Source organism: Bactrocera neohumeralis, unplaced genomic scaffold (assembly GCF_024586455.1).
Source record: "Bactrocera neohumeralis isolate Rockhampton unplaced genomic scaffold, APGP_CSIRO_Bneo_wtdbg2-racon-allhic-juicebox.fasta_v2 cluster11, whole genome shotgun sequence".
Lineage (NCBI taxonomy): Eukaryota > Metazoa > Arthropoda > Insecta > Diptera > Tephritidae > Bactrocera > Bactrocera neohumeralis.
In genome coordinates this window covers 19,690,711-19,693,535 of record NW_026089624.1, presented here as the reverse complement: position 1 = coordinate 19,693,535, position 2,825 = coordinate 19,690,711, and the positions used below count along the sequence as shown (strand labels likewise).

The following is a 2,825-nucleotide window of genomic DNA, read 5'->3' as shown; positions in this document are numbered from 1 at the left end:
CTATTATGTATTTCTCATTATTATCAATTCTCGTTCAGTCTCGAATATCGAGAGTATCGATAATTCGAAAACGATCACTTCATGAACCCATTCGAATTTACAGCAGTGATGCCATAATTTCAAACATACCTTGCCATTTTTGTTGAAGTGAAGTGATCGTGAAGTTTTTCATATTTTTATAAAAATAACATAAAAACCAATTTCTCTTGTTAATTTACTAAACAGCATCAATAATTACGTGTATATAATTGATAGAATATATATTTTTAATATCTAAAGACGTGTTAAGTGTTAAGTGAATATTTCATTTCGGGAAATGCGATGTTTTTTTACTAAAGCAGAAAATATTGTTTTTAAAGGCACGCGCCATACATATTCGTAAAGTAGAATTAAAAACGAGTATTTTAAGACGTTTCCCTTGAAAATTGGTGCCCGTTTTCGGAAAAGACGCTCTGCTGAACATTTATCTTAAAATTTATAGCTGTATGGCATAAAAATATGTAATTGAAATTTTTTCTAATAAGGTACCTCCTTGCGAACGCATATATCGAGATGGCAACTTTGCTCCGTAGCAAATCATGAATGAATTCGCCTTGTATAACTCCAAGAGGTGCTGTCAGTAGAACGGTCAATATTCAATTTTAATTAAATTAATAGAACATAAAGTTACAGGCAAAATGTTCGCTATAAGGGCTGTTACAAAATCCGATAAAAATCTGTTACCGTATTTATGTAAAACCAGTGAGTAGTTTATTAGGGAATTATTTAAGAATTATATGCGATTTAAAACAAGTTAACTATACAGAACATTATGTCGACACTTGAAAAATTGTTATTCATTACATAATGAGAGCAATACTTGTATGTCGGTTTTGAATAAATGTGCTGTTAAGTTCGGTCTTTTTTTTTAACGAGTATAAACATGATAAATAATATATTATCTGCATATTTAAGCTCGTGGTGCTGCATCAAAAGCCGCAAGACAAGTAGCGGCTGGGGCCATTGGCAAAGTATGTTTGCTTTTGAGATTGTATAATTCAATATGTAGATGTTAATGTTTATTACATAATACATTAGATTGTAGCTGTAATTGGTGCCGTTGTTGATGTTCAGTTTGACGATGACTTGCCTCCAATCTTAAATGCTTTGGAAGTGGAAAATCGTGCTCCACGTCTGGTGCTGGAAGTCGCTCAACATTTGGGAGAAAACACAGTCCGCACGATTGCTATGGATGGTACGGAAGGTCTGGTACGAGGGCAAAAGGTCCTAGATACTGGTTACCCAATTCGTATCCCGGTAGGTGCTGAAACTTTGGGCCGTATCATCAATGTTATTGGTACGTTAAAGGTAGGTATATTTGCTTGATAATGAAATTAATATCATTTTTGGTTTAGGTGAACCAATTGATGAACGTGGTCCCGTCCCAACCAATAAGACCGCCCCTATTCACGCTGAAGCTCCAGAATTCGTGGACATGTCGGTCGAACAAGAAATTCTGGTAACTGGAATTAAAGTGGTCGATTTGTTAGCCCCTTATGCCAAGGGTGGTAAGATTGGATTGTTCGGTGGCGCCGGTGTCGGTAAAACCGTATTGATTATGGAACTTATTAATAATGTGGCAAAGGCTCATGGTGGTTATTCTGTGTTTGCCGGAGTAGGCGAACGCACTCGCGAAGGAAATGATTTGTATAATGAAATGATTGAATCTGGTGTAATTTCGTTGAAGGATAAGACATCGAAGGTCGCTTTGGTGTACGGCCAAATGAACGAACCCCCAGGTGCTCGTGCCCGCGTTGCATTAACTGGATTGACTGTTGCCGAGTACTTTCGTGATCAGGAAGGACAAGATGTGCTGCTTTTCATTGACAACATTTTCCGCTTCACCCAAGCTGGTTCAGAAGTGTCTGCCTTGTTGGGTCGTATTCCATCTGCTGTGGGTTACCAACCAACACTAGCCACTGATATGGGTTCTATGCAGGAACGTATTACAACTACGAAGAAAGGTTCCATTACCTCAGTGCAGGCCATTTATGTGCCAGCTGATGATTTGACTGATCCTGCTCCAGCAACAACATTTGCTCATTTGGATGCTACAACTGTATTATCGCGTGCCATTGCAGAATTGGGCATTTATCCCGCTGTGGATCCCTTGGATTCCACATCCCGTATCATGGATCCCAACATCATTGGTCAAGAACATTATAACGTAGCTCGTGGTGTCCAGAAAATTTTGCAGGATTACAAATCCCTGCAGGATATTATTGCTATTTTGGGAATGGACGAGTTGTCTGAAGAAGATAAACTTACAGTTGCTCGCGCACGCAAGATTCAACGTTTCCTGTCTCAACCATTCCAGGTCGCTGAAGTGTTCACTGGTCACGCTGGAAAACTAGTCCCATTGGAAGAAACTATCAAGGGATTCAATCAAATTTTGTCAGGTGAGTACGACCATCTTCCTGAAGTCGCTTTTTATATGGTTGGACCAATCGAAGAGGTCGTGCAAAAAGCGGAACGCTTAGCTAAAGAAGCTGTCTAAACTCGAATTATGTCTATATACACATTACATTTAATAAAATAATTAAAGTATCGTTTTTTAATTAATTAAGTAGACAATATAATTTACTATTTGAATATGGGGTTCTATATAATGTTGCCGTTATTGTATTTTTATATCTAACGCCCTTTGGGTGTGCCATGTATTTGGTATGTCTGAATCATTTCTAGAAATTTGGAAGTTTAACCTGTTACAGTATTGAGAACAATGTTCACTGTAAATTCTCGGGGCTAGTCGAGCTTTTCCTCTGCTAAGGATGGTGGTTTAACTC

The 2,825-nt window shown here is 38.1% G+C and overlaps 1 protein-coding gene across 1 annotated transcript; it reads left to right on the top strand.

Annotated features, from left to right (window-relative positions):
* The first annotated feature begins 583 nt into the window (after nucleotides 1-583).
* On the top strand, nucleotides 584-2,601 carry LOC126766135 (ATP synthase subunit beta, mitochondrial-like). The gene is made up of 4 exons (XM_050483995.1): nucleotides 584-741; nucleotides 955-1,010; nucleotides 1,078-1,336; nucleotides 1,395-2,601. The coding sequence occupies exons 1-4, from the start codon at nucleotides 678-680 to the stop codon at nucleotides 2,534-2,536; spliced, it is 1,521 nt and encodes a 506-aa protein (XP_050339952.1). The 5' UTR covers nucleotides 584-677; the 3' UTR covers nucleotides 2,537-2,601.
* The last annotated feature ends 224 nt before the right edge of the window (nucleotides 2,602-2,825 follow it).